This window comes from Hippocampus comes, unplaced genomic scaffold (assembly GCF_001891065.2).
Source record: "Hippocampus comes isolate QL1 unplaced genomic scaffold, H_comes_QL1_v1.1 scaffold36, whole genome shotgun sequence".
NCBI lineage: Eukaryota > Metazoa > Chordata > Actinopteri > Syngnathiformes > Syngnathidae > Hippocampus > Hippocampus comes.
The window spans coordinates 728129-748128 of record NW_017805695.1 but is presented as its reverse complement, the minus strand read 5'-3'; the positions used below and the strand labels follow the sequence as shown (position 1 = coordinate 748128).

The 20000-nt window shown below is 42.8% G+C and overlaps 1 protein-coding gene across 2 annotated transcripts in view; it reads left to right on the top strand.

Annotated features, from left to right (window-relative positions):
- hspa12a (heat shock protein 12A) overlaps positions 1 to 20000 on the top strand; it is a 69682-nt gene that overhangs the window by 35284 nt on the left and 14398 nt on the right. The window contains exons 4-8 of one of the 2 annotated variants that reach the window (XM_019882187.1): positions 2617 to 2803; positions 3480 to 3584; positions 5146 to 5262; positions 15539 to 15710; positions 19222 to 19311. In XM_019882187.1, the coding sequence (XP_019737746.1) occupies positions 2617 to 2803; positions 3480 to 3584; positions 5146 to 5262; positions 15539 to 15710; positions 19222 to 19311 (671 nt within the window). The remainder of the gene's footprint in view (positions 1 to 2616; positions 2804 to 3479; positions 3585 to 5145; positions 5263 to 15538; positions 15711 to 19221; positions 19312 to 20000) is intronic. The other variant, XM_019882186.1, reaches the window with a different exon arrangement.

Here is a 20000-nt window from a genome sequence, read left to right as displayed (position 1 = left end):
TTTTGCTGGAGCCTATCCCAGCCGTCTTCGGGCAGTAAGCGGGGGACACCTTGAACCAGTTGCCAGCCAATCGCAGAGGGTTAATATTACTATAACTATTTAAAACTCAAGGAAGGCAATCATGTTTTGTGTAATTTTTTGGAATGACATTCTATTCGTCACGTGACAGCCCACGGCCAGTCCGTGGCACGTGACTCAAGCGCATTGGTCGCCCAAAAATGCAACTTCCACAATTTGGACTGTTTTTTGGTTGTTAATTCCAACACCAACAGCGCAACAAGTTGCCAACCTGTGCAACACATTTTGAAATGCTACGTGGGCTGACGATCGTTTCGAAAAAGGAAGCAAAATATATACATTTCAGGCAGGCAGCCGTCAGCACACAGATATTGAGAGTACGTAATTGTTGATAGATAAAGCCGTCATTGAGTGGCTGCCATGTTGAAATGACACATTATAAAATGACACCACTTGTATCATAGATCCATAGTTGATGTTTGTAACAAACCAATATGCATCAAAATTGCCAAAGAATTCAACAAGTTAAGAGCGAAGAGAGGACAGAGTGGTTATTTTGCCGTGACCGGAAATTTTTAACTAACATCGATCCTGTATTTCGGCTACGAGTCCGCCCTACACTATGCAGACTCGTGGTGGTCGGCACAAGTTACAAAATACAGTGATCCCTCGCTATATCACGCTTCATTTATCGCGGCTTCACGACATCGTGTTCGCCCCCCCCCCCAAGTACTGTATTCAGAAAAAAAATGTCGAAGTTGGTTCCCGGCGTGACGTCGACCAATGATAGCACGAGTGGATTTATCCTGTGAGCTGATTGGCTGCGCATATTTGCAGCCACGCCCAGCACCTTCACTTGTGTCTCGTCACGCTGTTGACTCTCTGATCGATGTGTCTCGTCATGCTGTTAACTCTCGTTCGCCTGTCTCTCTCTGGCATACTTTCTTCTGTTGTGTTTGCTACTTTTTTTTTGGGGGGGGGGGGGGGGGGGTGGTGTGAGAGAGAGAGGGAGAGAGAGAATGATTGGGCTTGTACGAAAAAAATCAGCACGTCTCTTTGCCTCCTCCTCATCAATACCGATTAAATGTCTTATCAAAAGCACATCAGCTGCGCGGGGATAGCTGGCCAGGAGCTAGCTGGAGGCTAACGGCGGCTACACCGTCAGAGCGTAAAGTGAGAGAAACCTCCACTAACACAAGTCTCTTCGCCTCACTCAGGAGGCAATGCTGATGAATGTTAATTACCGTATAAAGTTGTATAATTAAATATTTAAGTAAATACCAGTACTGCGGTCGTCTTTTTCTCAAATATGTAAAGTCGAATCACTGTTTACATATTTTAAACATGCTGCTACCCACATATACTGACACAAAAATTCCAAGGGGGGAAGCCAACCCTCCTTTGCGGTTTTTCACTGATTGCTGCAGGGTCCCATTCCCCATTAACCGCGATAAGTGAGGGATCACTGTAAGTCTAAAATTAGTGACGGTATTACCCTACATCCCGGTGTAATAAGTGGACTTTACAACTGTATTAGAATTTGAATACCACCCAACGCTTGGTCTCAAGTATGCTCAGAAAAGTGAGTTGACCCTAATTGTAGGAGACCTCTACTCATCCAGAAATCTTACCTTAAATAGAGCTTGTTCCATCATGACTATTATCAGAAACAGGAAGTTGGATGGAGTACCTACTTACGATGCATTGTAACTATTTTATACCAGCAGGTGACAATGTCCCCCATTTATAGTGGGAAAAGTGTTGTTGTGTTTGAAAGAGAGTTGGACTTTAACCCAAGAAATCATCATTTAAAAAGCTGATGCTTCCGAAAGGACTCATACAGATAACGTGTAATTTCTGGAATATACAGCGCACCTGATTATAAGTCGCACCCACTCCATTTTTAAAGGAAAAACCATTTTGTACACACATAAGCCGCACCTGTTTATAAGCCGCAGGTGCCCACATTGTAACATGAGATATTTACCAAAAAAAGACGGTACACAGAAAGTGTTTTCAAAGTTTTCATCACATACCTTAACTATTCTTTCTAAATAGTGCCTCGGTAATGCAGTCGCAGTTTTGTAAAACAGCACTTACAGGGCAGTTTAAAAAAACACATAAAAGTTACTGTTCACTGTCGAGTAATGCTTTTTTTTCTATGAAAAGAATCTTCACTTGGCAAAACACTCGGTGAACCATTCCTTCAGTAGGCTTTCTACCATTTACGCTTTCATGTCAACTTTCACGACAATGTCTTTCTGAGGGTTTTGGGGGGGGGGTTTTTGGCATAGTAATCCTTGGTGGATGCAGTGCAGCCCAAAACACAGGTCAAATGCGCCCTCTCATGCCCGGTTGTTTTCACTTTGACAGATGATAGCGTCTTCCTCGACACTTATAAATCAACTTTCTCACTCTTACCTTTTATGCTTGAGCGCGCCCCGGCGGCCATTAGAAAAATCTTTAAATAGGCCGCTTTATTATATAAGCCGCAGAGTTGAAAGCGTGTGACAAAAGTCGCAGCTTATAGTCTGGAAATTACGGTATATTGATTGATGACACATCCTGTACATTATTATGATGACCTAATTTCCCTAGGCGTTGGGAGGGTGGCGATCCTGGCGTGTCCAACCAGAAGACACCGACCACAATCTTGCTGACCCCAGACAGAAAGTTCCACAGTTTTGGCTATGCAGCACGTGACTTTTATCATGACCTCGACCCAAGTGAGTCCAAGCACTGGCTCTACCTGGAGAAATTCAAAATGAAGCTCCATACCACAGCGGTAAGAATCCTGCTGACACGCACACATAATTGTCAGCAACATAACAGTCCAAATGCACATTCCATATGAACTGTTTCGAAAAATGTAAAAAGTCCATTTTGTTGCCTGACTAGGACTTATTCTTGTGACACTGCTCTCAAGCACCCATTAAATATTCACCGGTGGTTTATTGTTGCGCATGCATAAAGTTTGATGCATGTGTTGCACGTGCAACGTTTAGGTGGTCTTTTCATAAAAGATTTTCAGCCTGATTTTTTCGGTATCCCTCACCCCAGGTAGGTGCTGCAAAGTGTACTCACAACAACATTCTCACTTCATCCAGGATACATGTACAGAACAGTTTTTGTTTGTTTTGTTTTGAAGCAATGTGATTGAGGGCGATGGATTGTCTCAGAGATAAGCAAGACATAGTCAAGGTCATCTAGTCAAGAGGACCCTGTCGACACATTTGGAAAGGGTGGCAGCAATAAAAAAGAAAAAGAAAAACAGAAAAGGAAAGGACAAAGATGATTGTAGAAACAAGGATGTAATAAAAAATTCTTTTGAGCAAATAAGCCTACCTATGAACCAACTAAACATTAAAAAAAAAAGATTGAATCGATCATTGTCGCATTTGTTTTGTAGTTATTGTTGATAAAGCTGATCCTAATATCGTTTCCATCATCCCCACAAACAGAATCTGTCCATCAACACGGATCTCCAGGCAGCCAATGGGAAGCGGGTGAAAGCTTTGGATATCTTTGCCTATGCACTGGCTTTTTTTAAGGAGCAAGCACTAAAGGTAATGTCCCAGAATTGATGATCAACAGTATATACCGTATTTCCATACATTGTCAACATCAGGGGTGCCCAATACGTCGATCACGATCGACCGGTAGTTCGCAAACTGGTCCCAAGTCGATCGCGAAGGGTGTAGAGGGGAAGGAAAAAAAAACAACCCAAAACATTTGTGTGTCTTTGTGCGTGTTATTAATATGATATATTTTTGTGTGAGTGCACACTGCACCCTTAGCATCCATTGAGTCTCACTTTCACAAAAAGTATTTAAAGAATAAAATTAAATTAAAAAGCAGATCACTGTTAACCTTCAGTGGCGCGTAACCTGCATCACCCGAAATTGTTAGCGGTCAGTAGTCTGGAATTGTAGCATGTATCAATTCACCGAGGGCACTGGCAAAGAATGGGAATCTGGAGTGCCGGGAGAAGCATTTTAAAATGGTACACGTGAGCTACGATCGTTAACATGCTGCAAAAGTGCGTTCTATACCTCCGCGTCGGGTCTCTACGAAGGTAGGCAGAGATTTGCTTTTCACAAACTCACAAACTTTTGTGTCTACTTTAATTTTCTGTTTCATTCATCTTAGGGGCCGTTATGGCACATTCTCATCAGGGCATGCGTGTGTAAGTTCGTGCTCAGTAACGGGTCGATCGCGGGAGGTTGGCTGATCGAAAAGTAGATCTTTGGTCAAAAAGGGTTGGGCACCCCTGCTCTACATTATTTCTTACTCAACTCAACTCAACTCAACTGTATTTATAGAGCACTTTCAAACAGCCATCGCTGCATACAAAGTGCTGTACATGGAGCAAATTAACATATACAACAAACAGTAAAGCAAATCGGTAATAAAAACAGTAGAAAGCACCGAACAGCAAAACCAAGAACAATCTAAGTCATGCTGAGTCAAATGCCAAAGAATACAAGTGAGTTTTGAGGTGGGTTTTGAAGATGGGCAGCGAGGAGGCTTGCCGAATGCTCAGTGGGAGGTCATTCCAGAGAGAGGGACCAGCAACAGAAAAGGCTCGATCCCCTCTGAGCCTCAGTTTAGTTCTTGGTACTTCTAATAATGTCTGGTCCGCAGACCTGAGGCGCCGGGCAGGTGTGTAGGGGCGGATGAGCTCAGAGAGGTAAGGTGGCGCAAGGTTATTTAGAGATTTGAAAACAAATAAGAGGATCTTGAAAATAACTCTAAAATGTATGGGGAGCCAGTGAAGGGATGCCAGAGTAGGAGTTATGTGCTCCCTCTTACGAGTACCGGTCAAGAGGCGAGCAGCGGCATTCTGGACCAGCTGGAGACGCTTAATGGAAGACTGGCTGACTCCAAAGTAAACTTACATGAACAGGGAGTGCATTTTGGGAAATGTATTGTGTTCATGGATTAACAAAAACCCTAAATCATTCATGTTATTGGTAAGAAAAAAAATGGACTTGAGATATGCATATATTGTATATGATGCATGCAACCACAGTTATAATTCCATACATACATACTGTACTGTACATGCATTCATACCGTACATAGAATACATGGAGCCCACAGAGTGCATTTGTTTTCATCTTGCAGGAGCTGAGTGATCAGACAGGTGGCGAGTTTGACAACAATGATGTGAGATGGGTCATCACTGTTCCTGCCATCTGGAAAATGCCTGCAAAGCAATTCATGAGGGAAGCTGCTTATAAGGTGGGCTAAGGGTCTCCACCTTCTATTATTCGTGCATCGATGAAAGTATCACATGCAATTATATTAGGGTGTTCCCATCAGCATTTTATGCTGCCAATTACGATACCATTCACATGGATTAGCTGCACATTTTTACATTTTAGAGCTACTCATGAATCATTATTTCAATAACAGCAAGTTTCCATCAAAGATGGCTTTGTGTCTCAACTTATTTTTGAGGCTAATTTAAAAAAATGTCTTTAATTTTTTTCCTAGCACCTCAGGTTTTTGAGATATTTTCATTTTTTGTTTTTTAAGTTTGACTTATAGATGCTTGTGCAGTGCCGATTTTATCATGTGTAATTTATAGCGTTTCAGAAAAAAATGTCAGCTGGTGCTGAACCTAAATTTGATGAAATACCGTCTATTATTATTATAATTATTATTGTGAAAACCTGATGTGCTTGAGTAAAAATGAGGTCAAATTCAGAATCACCTCAAATAATTTATCTAGAAAAGTTTACCTGCGTCTTTCATAAAAAAAAAAAAAGAAAAAAAAAGAAAAAAGAAAAAAATAATACGATAATAATTATAATAATAAATAAACATTTGTTGACAAGTGTAATTGGTTACTCAGTCAATATTTCTTTTCAGCTGATGACTCAAGATTTGAAAAAAGAAGATTCTATCCAAAAATCCATCCATTTACTTTTCAAAAAAAAAAAAATTGACTGTGCAGAAGCTGCACGAACATGATTTAGTTGCTGGTTTGGTCTGTAACGTGGAAAGGGGGAGTGGACATCGTACAAGATGGTCTCTCGTTGGCTGCTAGCTGCAAAGTACGAGTTTCGACTTGAGTTGAGTTGTGATTGGCAATGAAAGGCATTGATTGGCAAATGCCGATCGCGTGCTTTTACACGACAATCAGGCCAATTAAGATTGGTGGCCGATCGATCAGAGCACCACGACCATATTTTACGGACCTTTAGGGACACTGTATTGATAGGTGTAACATCAATGAACTGGTCTATTTGGAAAAAAAAGTAATATATAATATGCATCTGGTTAAAAGGTGCATTATTTTTGGGAAACGTATGTGAAATAGTTTATTCTACTTATACCGTATGGTTATTTGATAGATTTAGAACTGTTATTCTCGGCTCAGGTAGCTGCATGGCTCGCTTGCTTTTGTTCGTCGTGCAACTACACGGGGGGTTGCTTTGAGCAGAGGAGGGGAGGGGATCCTCCGACAAATGATGAAAGTTTGAACATCACGAGTCAATCTGGTGACTGGTGGTGTTTATTACTTTGGCGAATGCTAAATGATATATTGGCTACTAAGGGCCAGGAACACCGCCTTCAGAGCTGGAAATGTGGTGGGCCTCAGGACTGCCAGGGCCAACCTGTCACGAGGCATCAGACTGGCCAAAAGACAATACTCAAGGAGGATTACAGACCAGTTCAAGGACAGCAGAGACACCAGAAACCTGTGGAGAGGGATCCAGACCATCACGGACTACAAGCCCTCTCCGCACACCTGCGACAGCGCCATCTCGCTGCTGAACAACCTGAACGACTTCTTCACCCGTTTTGAGACAGACAACAACACCCCAGCACAGAAGACCCCACCCCCTCCTGGTGACCAGGTGCTGACACTTTCCCAGGATAGTGTGAGGCATTCCAAAGGCGAACAAACTGCTTAACTGCGATCTGCTGCGTGACTGCGGTCTGCTGCGGAGGCCTGCTCAATCACCGACCCCCACTCCTGCAACCAGCCCACGGTGGAAGCGCCACCGACGGAATCTCAGGAAGCAGAAGAGGGGGAAGCGCGGAGGTATCCGGGCTAGGCTAGCAGCTAGTCCTCATCGACCGGCGATCCCGACAATCACGCTGGCCAACGTACGCTCGCTGGACAACAAACTGGACTATATCCGCTTACTTCGGACATCTTCCAAAACCGTGAGTGACTGCTGCGTTTTTGTTTTCGTGGAGACATGGCTCAACGACAGTGTACCGGACTGGGCTATTCGGCTAGCTGGGCTAACGTGCTGCCGAGCAGACAGAGAGCTCGTCGAGGGGGGGAAGACTCGCGGCGGGGGAATCTGTGTTTACATCAACGATGCCTGGTGCCGTGACGCTGTTGTGGTTTGCAAGCGCTGCTCACCAACCTTGGAGTTTATGATCATCAAATGCCGGCCATTCTACCTGCCGAGGGAATTTAGTGCCATATTGCTGGTTGCAATATACATTCCCCCTGGCTCAACCAACAGCAGGAGTATGGCTCTGGCTGAACTCCATCAGTACATCAGTGAGCAGCAGACAGCCCACCCCGACATCTTTCTCATCTTGGCTGGAGACTTCAATCACGCAAACCCCAAGAGCGTGCTTCCACAACTACATGGCCACATCAACTTTCCCACAAGAGGCAAAAATATTCTGGATAACGTCTACACCACAGTCAGAGGATCCTACAAAGCCCTCCCCCTCCCCCACCTTGGTGCCTCAGACCACACCACTGTGATGCTACTGCCAGCATACAGGCCACTGGTGAAAGTCATCAAACCAGTGAGGAAGCAACTACGAGTGTGGCCTGAGGGTTCCACAGAAGCACTCCAAGACTGTTTCTTCACCACAGACTGGAGTGTATTCAAACACGCAACAACTGACCTCAACGAGTACGCGGAGACCGTCACGTCCTACATAAGGAAGTGTATGGATGATGTCACGGTCACCAGAACCATTACTATCCAAGCCAATCAGAAGCCATGGCTGACAGGTGAGGTCCGCAGGCTACTAAGGGCCAGGAACACCGCCTTCAGAGCTGGAAATGTGGTGGGCCTCAGGACTGCCAGGGCCAACCTGTCACGAGGCATCAGACTGGCCAAAAGACAATACTCAAGGAGGATTACAGACCAGTTCAAGGATAGCAGAGACACCAGAAACCTGTGGAGAGGGATCCAGACCATCACGGACTACAAGCCCTCTCCGCACACCTGCGACAGCGCCATCTCGCTGCTGAACAACCTGAACGACTTCTTCACCCGTTTTGAGACAGACAACAACACCCCAGCACAGAAGACCCCACCCCCTCCTGGTGACCAGGTGCTGACACTTTCCCAGGATAGTGTGAGGCATTCCCTCAGGAGAACAAACGCCCGGAAAGCAGCAGGTCCTGACAACATTCCGGGTCGCGTCCTGAGAGACTGTGCTGAGGAGCTCACTGATGTTTTCACAGACATTTTTAACACCTCACTGAGCCAGGCTGTTGTCCCCACTTGTCTCAAGGCCACCACCATCATCCCGGTCCCGAAGAAGTCGTCACCCTCCAGCTACAATGACTACCGCCCGGTCGCACTCACCCCCATTCTCATGAAGTGCTTCGAGCGGTTAGTCATGCAGCACATAAAGTCTGCCCTCCCCCCCTCCCTGGACCCCTACCAGTTTGCATATCGGCAGAACAGATCAACTGCAGACGCCATCTCCACCGCCCTTCACTCAGCCCTCACCCACCTGGAGACCAAGAATTCACATGTCAGAATGCTGTTCATCGACTTCAGCTCAGCATTCAACACCATCATTCCGCAGCAGCTCATCCACAAACTGGACCACCTGGGGCTCAACACCTCCCTGTGCAACTGGCTGTTGGACTTCCTGACGGAGAGACCACAGGCAGTTCGGGTCGGCGGCAACACCTCCAGCACCATCATGACGAACACAGGAGCCCCACAAGGATGTGTGCTGAGCCCCCTCCTCTTCACACTGCTGACCCACGACTGCACTCCTTCTTCCAGTTCCAACCTCTTTGTTAAGTTTGCGGATGACACGACTGTAGTGGGTCTCATCAACAACGACGATGAGACAAGCTACAGGAGTGAGGTGAGCAGGCTAGCCTTGTGGTGTAAGGACAACAATCTCCACCTGAATGTGGAGAAGACAAAGGAGATTGTTGTGGACTTCAGAAAGACGCACTCCCAGCATGCTCCACTGGCCATTAACGGTGCCACAGTGGAGAGAGTGAGCAACACCAAGTTCCTGGGAGTGCACATCTCTGAAGACCTGTCCTGGAGCCACAATACCGCATCACTGGCCAAAAAAGCCAACCAGCGCCTGTACTTCCTCCGCAAACTGAGGAGAGCAAGAGCCCCGCCCCCCATCATGCAGACATTTTATACAGGCACCATTGAGAGCATCCTGTCCAGCTGTATCACTGTGTGGTATGGTGCTTGCACTGTGTCCTGCCAAAAGACCTTGCAGCGCACCGTGAGAACAGCTGAGAAGATCATTGGTGTCTCTCTGCCCCCACTCGTGGACATTTACTACTCCCGGCTGACCCGCCATGCCATCCGGATCGCAGGCGACCCCACACACCCATCCCACAGCCTCTTCAGCCTGCTGCCGTCGGGAAGGAGATTGCAAAGTCTCCGTGCCAGAACCAGCAGGCTCAAAGACAGTTTCTTCCACCAGGCGGTCAGGAGACTCAACTCCCTCCGTGCTCTGCCCAAACTCCCCACCCTCTGCCTCTGCCCGACCCCTGCCTCCTGTCACAGACTATGACCCTCCCCTCATTATCCGTCATCTGCATATTGCATATTGCACAATGCACTACGTCACTTTTATCCTCAATAGCCTCAAGTGCCATTGTTTTATGCTGCTTTTATTGTATATATCGTCTTTTATTGTATATATCGTCTATATGTTTATACTGTTTTAGACTACATTGTCTTTCACTGTTTGCTGAGGATTGAGAGAAATAAATTTCATCCATGCTACATGTCAATGTATGCATATTTGACAATAAAGTTGAACCTTGAACCTTGAACCTTGAACCTTGGTTGACAGTTCAACAGCTGTAAACAAGTCAATGCATTCACCTTTATCCAACATTTTACAGCAGCTTCCGGAAGCTGGCTGTATTTTTTTAACTCGCACCAGTCCCACATTGTAAGATTAGAAATATGCCGCCCAAAAAGCTCATTTTACATTGGATCTCACCGACGACTGTTTGTATTAGGTTAGTAGGACATTTCCCATGAATTCCCGGACCAAAACTCGAAAATACTTCCAACTTTCATGACTAAGATGAAATCAGGAAGTATTTTCGAGTTTTGCGAACTACCGGTCGATCGCGATTGACGTATTGGGCACCCCTGATGTATGGTATGACGAAAACAGATGCCTGCTAGCAATTAGATATGGGTTAGAATGAGAAAGCAAACATCAATGTTTAAGCAAATAGGAAGGAACTTAATGTTTACTTCCCGATCCCACGGACCGCAATGATATTTTCCCACATTTTAACATTGGAAATACAGAGCCAAACAGAGGTCGCATTAGGCTCATCAAAAAGCATTTCCCATGACACAGAGGCAGGAAGATGTCCTCGTTCCGGTATGACAAAAATGTGTAGATGCCTGCAGGCATTTAAATGCAGGTGAGAATGACAACGCAAACTTAATGGGAAGGACTTTTGAATTCAAGACAATGAACTGAAAAGGCAACATTCATCCATTTAATAGGGCATTGGTGTCAAACTCAAGGCCCCGGGGCCAGATCTGGCCCGCCACATTATTTTATGTGGCCCACGAAAGCAACTCATGTGTGTCAACTTGCATGAGCCTTGCTAATATGTGCACTGACGTGTTAAATTGTCATGTGTAATCAATAAGAAATGAGATTTTGCAATAATTTTGCGATGCTGTTGACACTCACTTGAACTATAATTGAACAAACTATTATAGTTGACTGATCTAAAAAGTAGTTATCCAATAATTTGTTGTGTACAAATAATAATGCGATGAGACGATTAAAAATGTTTACGGTTTCAACGGCCCTCCGAGGGAAGACGTAACACCGAAGTGGTCCAGGACAGAAATGAGGTTTACACCCCTGCAATAGGGGATGCGGCATTACAAGGCAAACCGTAAATGTTTAATAAAATGAAAGGATTCTAAGTGCTCCTTATGATCCATAAAATACGGTAAGTTATATTCTGTACATGAATAGTTAATTATTCAACATCACAAAGGACACTATTTACCAATACCGATATTACAGCAGGTCATAGTGGAGCATGTCATAATGGAGTACAGTAATGTCTGTGTACACTCAACACTATAAATTCAGCGTTAGTGTGATCGTGAGTGAAAATGATTTTAATAAAAAATTATTTTTGTGTCATCCTTGTGACTGAATGGTGATCAGTCCTGTAAGTGAGCAGAGACAGTCTCCCGCTATACGAAAAGTACTTTCCGTGGTTGAAATAGGAGCCTTCAATGGGCCCTGTGCATGTGTGATGCAGAGCTGTGCTTAGCACAGTATGTCTTTGTCTTGCGTAATTCTTGTATGGATATTCTCAAATGACCATAATGCACATGAATCGCTCGTGGGATTCCCACAGGTAGTTTCGAATCGATTGTTTCAAGATTCATGATTTAACAAACACACTGAATTAGACAAATACTATTCAAGGGTCTAAGACGCAATCAAAACAATTCATACTGATCTTTAAAAACAGGCAAGGCCACACCCAGAGGCTGATGTTACTGCAGCACATATTTAATCGTTTTAAAAATGTTCATTTATTAAATGATTGGTTAATGGATTGGAGTTTTTGTTAAGTCCATTCATTTTCTATACCGCTTATGCTTACTAGGGTCACGGGTGTGCTGGAGGTTATCCCAGCTGACTTTGGGCAAGTGGGTGGGTACTCCCCGAACTGGTCGCCGGCCAATTGCACGGCACAAATTCAAAAACCAATCACACTCCTGGACAATGTTATCCTTTCTTTTATCCAACCTTGCATATATTCAAAATTTGGGAGAAAACCCAGGCAGGGGAAGAATACTTAAAATCCACGCAGGATGGCCAGAGCCCAGATTTGAACTCTTAGTCAGAGTTGCTAACCAGCCAGCCCACCATGCTGCTTTTTTTGACTGAATAAAAATACAGTACAATCACTAAATAATACCCACCATAGAATACATATTCCTTTTTTTTCAAATGCATTTGAATCAATAATTATATGAATTATTGACCAAATAAAAATAGAAGGAATTATTTCATTATTATGATGATCTCTATTATATATTTCTACCCCTATGAATGACCTGGCTCATCTGTCCATTTTAACATTCTAATGTGGCTCTTGAGCTCAAAACGTTTACCCACCCCTGAGATAAACGAGCAATGAAAATGGCTCAAGCTTGTCCCTTGAGACCATTAATGTGTGACTCACTTGGGCGTGGCAGTCTGCAGTGTGAAATGAGGCTGCAGCGAGGCAGCGGAAAATGTCCAGAATGTGATGGATTGTAATGGAGGATCAAGGGCAAAAATTAAATAAACCAGAGTTTATTTCATGGAGCAATGCTTAAAAAGCTTTAAAAAATGTTCTCTTTTACGTGTGCAGTTGAATATTAAGCAGTGTTGTGGTGTTATTTGCTGAAGGATGATCAAATGAAAGCACCGGAGAACGGTTAATTTATGTAACATGTTCAACTGCTTTTTTATATATATATATATATGAACGGTATCGATAAAGTATGACAATTTTGATTTTTACTTGACTTGCTCTGCTAACCTCCAAAACCATGAAATAACTCTGGGATGAACTAAAGCAGAAATTATGAGTCAAGCCCTATTTAACTTCTTAAATACCCTGCTGGGTAAATGGGCTAAAACTTCCTTATGTGTCAAAATCGTAGAGTAGATCTACCCAGACCTCCGTCGTGTGGTGTCGTAAATGCATCCAGTTGTATTCATTTGGGAAACACTAACATGACATTTCCAGCATGTTTTCTCGTGTTAAAATAGGAATTAGCAGAAATTAGATATTGCGCATTATAGTATGAGTGGCCATGTAATCCAAATGCTACATCTTCCTGACACATTGAATGCCTCATCATTGCTATGATGATGCAATGAGCCTTCTGCTTTATCGTTCAGATCCTTCTCATATTTTCCAGATGGCTTCAGCAATTGGCTGCACTGCAGTTCCTTTGCAAATAGTCTCCAGACAGTCTTTTTGGGGATTTTGGGATACTGATTGGACTGATACATAAGAGCATGTTGGCTTTCCACAGTGATGTCATCCTTTTGTTGTGATTACATGTTTCCTGCGTGTGTGTATGTGTGTGCAGGCTAAAATCGGCATGAAAACAGAGGGAATGTGGATGATTTCATGAGCGCAGACACAGGAAGGAAGGGGAGGGTCTTTTAGGTCTTATCAGTTGTGTATCTGGGTGAGCTGACAGAGAAACTGTGAATGCGGTGGAGAGAAAATGAGCAGTGGATGGGTTGGGCATCTGCAGTGACTCAGCACTGGCACTGAGCTTCGGTCATGGAGGACAGAGGGAGGGATCCACAACTGTCTCTCCCCTGGGGGTCGTGACGTAATTCGCAGCCCCTTTTTTCATAATCAACTGAACATCTTTTATTTTGGCCACTTGAGACATAAAAGATCATTTTATCCGCTGGATTATTTGAAACGGCAGAAGCAGTGTAGTTTTTTTTAGCTGTAATTTATCAGTTTCTATTTACCTATTAGAGTGTACTGTTTCTATTTACTGGCTGGATTGAGTTTACGCATGCTCTTTGAGATGATTTTCAGATACAGTACTGCAGTGAAAATGTGGAATACAATCAACATTAAAAAAAGGCCCTTACAGTGGCACAAAAACTTCCATAACATAAAGTTACGTAAGACTCCAGCAAATTGTTTGAGACTTCCTCTTATCTCACTGCTGTAAAGTTCAGCCAGAAGTAACTCTGCATTTGTGTTTTAGTTTTTTTTTTGTTTGGCATCTTGCAAAACTATTCAAAAAGAAGGGCCTGCCTGAACATGGGCTGGTAATCAAAGACAAAAATGGCCATCAGCTGCATGTTGAGCTGCACATTGGGTCATTGTTACTATTACTTTGATTACTGCCTCTTCTTTCATCTATTGGCAAATTCTATTAACTTCAACGAAATGTGTTAGCATTTTAGGAGTTAAAACAGCTGCAGGCAGCTACCACCGTGCTCCCGCTGTACTCAACAGTTCAATTGATTGCCAAATTGGTGTATGTGGAATGTATGTGCGTGTGAAGTTCTTTGGGCCTGAACTGTATGATGTATATACGGTATTTTCTGCACGAAAAGGGGCACCTAAAAGCATTCCATGTTCTCAAAAGCCGACAGGGCGCCATGTAATCCGATGCGCTTTATATATGGATCAATATTCTGATTTCTTGGACGTAGTATTTTAAATGTTCTATAATGCGCTTTGTTACAGCTGCCGTGTTTGTGAAAGCGCTATATAAATAAAGCTGTCTTGAATCGTAGTGTATTGTATTCCCTTGACTGTAGCTCCATATAATGGGTGCATAACGCAACCGCAACAACTTGGGTCTGCAGGTACCAGGGTCGCTGCAGCTTTCGGAGCCACTTTGGGACCCAGTTGGAGGTCGCTCAACAACAACAACCGCAACAACTGTTGTTGCTTTTATTCTATGCGCCTTATAATGTGGTGTGCTCAATATATGAAAACTTATTTAAAATAGGCCTTTCATTGAATGTGCGCCTTATACTCCAAAGCACCTTATAGTGCAGAAAATACGGTTTCTTCAACTCATTTATAGTGCATTCCATTTACCATTTTAATCACATATGATTTTTCATCTGTTGGACTATGATGTTTTTGGGGGATGCGAGGGTGAGTGAGCTGGTGAAGGCAGTGTGGTTGTTTTGGGGGGGGGGCAGTCCGGCCCTGGCTATAGTGGTTCTGTGACTTGGAGTTGGATTCTATTTCGGATTCTATATCTTATTGCATTTAAAAATGCCTTGATTCTATGTAAAAAATGCAATAAGGTGGTTGAAAATTTTTTTTTTTTTTTTTTTTTTTTTTTTAGATCATATTGATTTCATGGTAGGATCACTTGACTGCTGCCAGTTTCTGAGCTGCACAACCGGGATGAAACTCTTCCTTTCCATCACATTGTCAAAGTGCTGTATTGGATCAGGATCTTGTCACTGTTGGCAACATTACATTACATTTATAAGCATATTCAAGAAACCATTTTAAATTTGTGCTTTGTGACGTTGCATGTAATTGTCTTTTTTTCACTATCACAACCCTGGAGGAGGTTGTGTGTGAAAATCAGTGTTCTTTAAAATAGACTAGGGTGATTAGATTAGATTGTTATAACTTTGGGAGATTCAGTGTTTTCCATGTGTCCCTAATTCGCTGGATTTGTGTTCAACAAACTGAGATGCAGATTAATGTTGTATTTGATTCCAAAAATGTCTTTTTCCCTTCATCTAGTCTGGTTTGGTGTCCCGTGACAACCCTGAGCAGCTTGTCATTGCGCTGGAACCTGAGGCTGCATCGATCTACTGCCGTAAGCTCCGCCTCCACCAGATGGTGGACTTGAGCATCCAGACCACTCAGAATGATTTCAGTCCCACAGATAATCTTGGAAGTACAATGACTCAAGGTATGTTCCATGAAACAGTCATTTAAGAGCACGACCACATCTTTTTCTATACTGTGACTCATGTTTTCATAAAAAATGTCTTTTTCTGCTGTATGTTGATTCCCTTGTAGCTTCTCCGAGCCATGGTAAACAAACCTTTTTACAGTAGATGCATGTCAATTAAATATAGATTTTCTTTCCACATTCCACATCATATTTTACATTCTGCGTTTAACTATAAGCGAGGGGTTATTTTAAATATCAGTTTAAGAGAAGGACTGAACAATAAAGACAATATGGTTTGTCTATTAGTACCACATTGCTACGCACAATGAATTTGTTCACCCTTAAGCCAAAGTAAATGGGTATGTATTTAAATGGCCTCATTCTTATCACACTGGCTTAAACTGGTGTAGAGCCATAAAAAAAGCATAAGCAGTTTTCATCATGCTTAATGCATGCTTCATTACACATCGGCTTCACATTTTTCACTCATTACAATATTGATCATTAAATGCGAAAACTAACAACATCGGCTTCAAACTTCAAGAGGCAGTAACCATAAAGTGAAACAGCAACAGAAAATTTGCCACTTTCTTTTTGTCCAAAACTGTCATGCTGTTTGGATTCTTCACTGTAAAAATTCATGCCAGTCACCTTGTTTTCAAGCAGAAATCCTATTTTGTTTCTCTCGTTGCGTTACATATTGTTTTTGATACCCCCCTGACGCAGTTGTGCAAATGTAAAAATAAAGTTTGAAGACATCTGTAACGGAGGTACGGTGGCCGGCTACTTAGCACGTCTTCCTCATGGCGCAGAGGTCGTGGGTTCGTGGGCCCATCCAGTCATTGATTTGATGAATACACTTAATGAAAGTAAGGGACTATCGTAAAGGGATGACAGCGAAGTGTGAAGTTGCATGTCATCTGCAAAAGTATGATGAGATGTTGTGGCGCTCCATAATCTGAGCTAGGTGCAGCATATAGAAGTTAAATAGAAGTGCTCCAAGAATGGAGCCTGGCGGAACCCCGCATGTGATCTTTACTCATTCAAACTCATGACTACCAATTGAGACAAAGTAGTTCCTATCTTTCAAGTAAGATTTGAACCAATTTAACACATTGCCATTAAGTGCAACCCACTGTTTTAGTTTGTTGAGCGGTATGTTATGATCAACTATGTCAAATGCAGCAGTGAGATCTAGCAATACCAAGACGGTGGTTTTGAAAGTGTCATTCAGATGTATGTAATTTAAAACTTTAATAAGTGCAGTCTCAGTGCTGTGGTGCGGTCGAAACTGAGATTGAAATGCATTTAAGAGATTCTCTCGCATCATAAAACTGTGAATCTCTTTAAAAACAACCGTTTTGATGATTTTTCCCAAAAATCGAAACATTTGAGATGGCCCTGTATTTACTTATCTTTGAAGGATCCAGGTTAGGCTTTTTTAAAAGTGGTTATGTTACTTCACTTTTTTGATACATGCCATGATTGATGAGAATTATTCAATATGACTTATACCTTTGCAGCTATACAATCAAATCATTTATGAAAAATTGTGAACGATGAACATCGAGACCGCATGTTGTCCTAACTTGAAAACTATTTCTTTCAAAGTTGTGTAGCCTAAAACGTTAAAATGTTCAAGATTAACTGGAAAATCAAATAGAGCAAGTGATAATGGAGAGCCATTTACATTTTGTCTTATCTGGAATATTTTTATCTGGCTGCAAAGTTGTTGCATGACTTATTGCACAGCAGTTTCGAAGGGACTGATTCTGTGGGATTTGTCAGTCTGTCTACAACAGAAAACAATGTACGGGCATTTTTAGTGTTTCCATTGATAACCCCTGAGAAGAATTATTGTCTCTTATTTTTCAGTTCGTGGTTGTGGAGATGGGAAGACTGTCATTGCATGTGTCATAATGAATCAGGCGTTACTGGCGCCCTGCTTGTCGACATACTCTTATTTGAGCTTTAACTAGCAGAGCGTTTCTTCATGGCAACGTTTTCATCACTGGCAAAACTTTGGTCTTAATTGGGGCAACATTGGTCCCCACAACCTCCGTGATATTGAAACTTTTGGAAATAATTAGATCCAGCATATGCCCCTCTGACTTTTGGTATGACATTCATTACGACAGAGGCCGTAGCGACGCGGTGAACAGCTGTTCGTTTTCAAACAGCCTAGAGTCCGAAGACAAAAGAACTTCTCTGCATAGACTTTGTCACCAAACCACAAAATTAGTGGAGCTGGCCTGTGCATGTGGCACATGCAGCGGACACACCAGCAAACACAAATACAGCCCATACCGCTGCTGAACAATTCACCAAATATTCAAACATTGTATTTGTTGTCAGTGTCTAATGCTACTAGGTGCTAACACTGCAGCTCTGCATCCCTTTTTTCTTTGCCATGATAGTGCTTCCGTTTACCTGTAGTTGCTTGAAAATGGTAGATCTTCACCCAGCCAGCTCTGTCACCTCATGAGTGAAATTGGTGTTGGTGAGGAGCCAAAAGGTATTATGTAAGGAGGCAGTTTTCCCAAAATAGTTCATAAAAGATGTACTTTGTTGTTTCATTTCACATTTGATTGATGGGCAGGCACTCCAGTGACACAACTATTTGTATTCAAGCAGTTAAAAATCAGTTTTTCATAATTCATCATCTTGATGGTGAGGAAGACGACAAAGACAATGTTGTGCCCCAAAATAAAGTCCAAAATGGTCACTCTTTTAGGAAAGAAGAAAGATCTTGTGGCCAATGTCAATGTAGCGGTTCACAAACAGTAGCTGTCTTATAGGCAGCTGGCAAAGGTTGAATTTGCTATTGAATTCTTGACCACTATCACCCAGTGGACAGACCAGGGTCAACTACTCTAAGGTCAGACCAGGGTAAACGTCACCTACTCTAAGTCAGCCGGCAGAGCTTATAGCCTCACGGGAAATGCAATGTAGAAAGTGGAGGGACTAATATTTGTTTGAATGTGTCTATTCAATGAATGTCTCTCTATGTTACATTCTAATTTCTGCTTTGCGTATTTGCAATCGTAGCAACATATTCAAAGGATCCCCATTTTAGAACCGAGACACCAAGCGAATAAAAATGTAAATGCAACATGAGTATGCTGAAAGTGTACCTATACAATAATCATGCTGTCCAATCAGCATCCTGATACGTCATATCTGTGAGTTGTCTTGACGACGGAGAACTCCTCAGGAATGCAATTTTAGGCAGATCTGCGTTTGAGAGGAATGCGTACTTTATGCCTTTTGTGTAGTCTTTCTTGATTTTTAAGTTCAGTTGATGTCAAATCGCAGCAAAAACAGAATAGTTGCTTTTCTATTTTTGTTCAGTGATATTCCATATTTCGTAGCTTTTGTTCTGTTCTTTTTGAATGAATATGATGTATGTTTCATGCGCATCCCAACCACCTTGTCTCTCACACTAAGTGAACCACACTACTTCACAAAGCAGAGCTTTGCATTCCTTGTCACACTGACTAAAACTCTCTTTCCTGTTAACAACCAGCCAACAAGGAGCATGTCCGGCGCAACCGGCAAAGTCGCACCTTCTTGGTGGAAAATGTCGTAGGGGAGCTTTGGTCGGAGCTGGAAGAAGGTAGCGCCTCTTTTTTTTTTTTACCTGCCTGTGACTCTTTTCCTTCTCCTTCTGCTTGAGAATAACTCTTGCTGTTTGCTCTGCTGCAGTCTGACCTTGAGTAGACACTGACTGACTTACGATTTGTATTGAATCGTAAAATGGCTTTGACAATTTGTGCAACCACGATGCTCTGAAACATGAACTGTTGTCAATGCAATTACAACTCCTGTCATTTCCGAACAATAAGCCGCTACTTTTTTTCCACACGCTTTGCACCCTGCAGCTTAAACAGTGATTCAGCTAATTTATTTTTACACTCATCAGGCTGCCAATATGTTGACCCCTTAGCCCTCAAATGTGCGCATTCACGAGAACAGAATGGTGTCCCAAATCTCAGAAGGCTTGACCTCACAACAGGAAGCGGCGGCAACGCCAAATTGTAGCCCGCGAGCTAACGAGGTGCTGTCCTATTTGTGTGTTTTACGTCACAACAATGAAAAGAAGAAAAGTCTCATATGTGCGTCGATCATCCGCGATACTTACAGTGCGTGTCTTAGCCGAGAACAATTTAAAAGTACTCTGTGGCGACACCTGACTTCATCTGGGGAAGCCACTCGAATTCAAAACATGACATCGATATAACACATATTTGATTTTATTTACGGTCATTTACTTGTTCCTCCATTCATGGCCCCTCATGATTCTTG